General features: G+C 52.9%; 1 protein-coding gene across 1 annotated transcript; it reads left to right on the forward strand.

Moving 5' to 3' along the window:
* Nucleotides 1-122: 122 nt before the first annotated feature.
* LOC105461249 (threonine--tRNA ligase, cytoplasmic-like) lies at nucleotides 123-1858 on the forward strand (the record flags this gene model as incomplete). The annotated part of the gene is made up of 2 exons (XM_011707748.1): nucleotides 123-1678; nucleotides 1765-1858. Coding segments are annotated over 2 exons (1650 nt in total), but the record flags the coding sequence as incomplete, so codon positions are not given.
* Nucleotides 1859-1876: the final 18 nt, after the last annotated feature.

Genomic DNA, 1876 nt, shown 5'->3' on the forward strand with positions numbered 1-1876 from the left:
AAGAAGTGCAAGCACAAATATGTTCAAAACTGAATTGTTTTTCTAATTACTTATCGATAGCTTTTCTAGTTTAAGATGCAATTATTAGATCTTCGTTTTAACATGCAATTATGTCTTTATAGGACCGTATTGTCTTATGGGATAAATTGAAAAAGGATTATGATGAGGCAGTGGCGGCGAAGACTCCGGAAAATATAACTGTAACTCTTCCGGACGGCAAGAACGTGCCCGCGCAGTCCTGGCGCACGACTCCTTATGACGTCGCGAAAAGCATCAGCCAAGGGCTGGCGGACAATACTGTGATCGCCAAAGTCAACAACGAACTGTGGGATCTCGACAGACCTCTGGAGTGCGATTGCAAGCTGCAGCTGCTGAAGTTCGATAATCTGGAGGGTCAGCAAGTGTTTTGGCACTCCAGCGCCCACGTCCTCGGGGAAGCCATGGAGAGAGTCTACGGCGGCTGCCTCTGCTACGGCCCTCCCATCGAGAACGGCTTTTACTATGACATGTACCTGGGCGAGAAGGGCATTTCCAACGTGGACTTCCCGTACTTGGAGAGCCTGTACAAGAACATAGTCAAGGAGAAGCAGCCGTTCGAACGGCTGGAGATGACGAAGGAGGATCTCCTGGAGATGTTCAAGTACAACGAGTTCAAGGTGCGGATTATAACCGAGAGGGTGCACACGCCCACCACCACGGCCTACAGGTGCGGTCCGCTGATCGATTTGTGCAGGGGGCCGCACGTGAGGCACACGGGAAAGATCAAGGCCATGAGGATCACGAAGAACTCGTCCACGTATTGGGAGGGGAACGCTAACGCGGAGTCGCTGCAGAGGCTGTACGGGATAAGCTTCCCGGACGCGAAACAGCTGAAGGAGTGGGAGAAGTTCCAGGAGGAGGCGGCGAAGCGGGATCACAGGAAGATCGGTAGGGAGCAGGAGCTGTACTTCTTCCACGAGCTCTCGCCCGGCTCCTGCTTCTTCCAGCCGCGCGGCGCGCACATATACAACACCCTGATCGAGTTCATTCGCTCCGAGTACAGGAAGCGGGGCTTCCAGGAGGTGGTCAGCCCGAACATTTACAACAGCAAGCTGTGGCAGACCTCGGGACACTGGCAGCACTACGCGGAGAACATGTTCTCCTTCGACGTGGAGAAGGAGACCTTCGCGCTCAAGCCCATGAACTGTCCGGGCCACTGCCTGATCTTCGACGTGCGGTGCAGATCCTGGCGCGAGCTGCCGCTCAGACTGGCGGACTTCGGCGTGCTGCATCGCAACGAGCTGTCGGGCGCGTTGACGGGCCTCACGAGGGTGAGACGGTTTCAGCAGGACGACGCGCACATATTCTGCTCCATAGAGCACATCAAGGACGAGATCAGCGGCGCTCTCGACTTCCTGTGGCACGTGTATTCCGTTCTCGGTTTCACGTTCAACTTGTGCCTGTCCACGCGACCCGAGAAGTTCCTGGGCGACATCGCGATCTGGAACGAGGCCGAGAAAGCGTTGGAGGAGAGTCTGAACGCGTTTGGCCAACCGTGGACCCTTAATCCCGAGGACGGGGCGTTCTACGGACCTAAAATCGACATCACCATTATGGACGCGCTCAAGAGGCCTCATCAGACTGCCACGATACAATTGGATTTCCAGTTGCCAATTAGGTTCAATCTATCGTACGTTAAGTAGGTATCCATTAAAAAGCTTTTTCTAAATTTTTGGTAAATCTGGATACAGAGCATTAATTTTGTTTTTAATTATATATTTACAGCGAAGCTGGAGAAAAAACCCGACCGGTTATCATACACAGAGCTATCCTGGGCTCGGTAGAGCGCATGATTGCGATCCTAACGGAATCGTATGCCGTCTTCTGCTTGAAATAA

The sequence above is a fragment of the Wasmannia auropunctata genome, unplaced genomic scaffold, assembly GCF_000956235.1.
Source record: "Wasmannia auropunctata unplaced genomic scaffold, wasmannia.A_1.0 LD302639.1, whole genome shotgun sequence".
Taxonomy (NCBI): domain Eukaryota; kingdom Metazoa; phylum Arthropoda; class Insecta; order Hymenoptera; family Formicidae; genus Wasmannia; species Wasmannia auropunctata.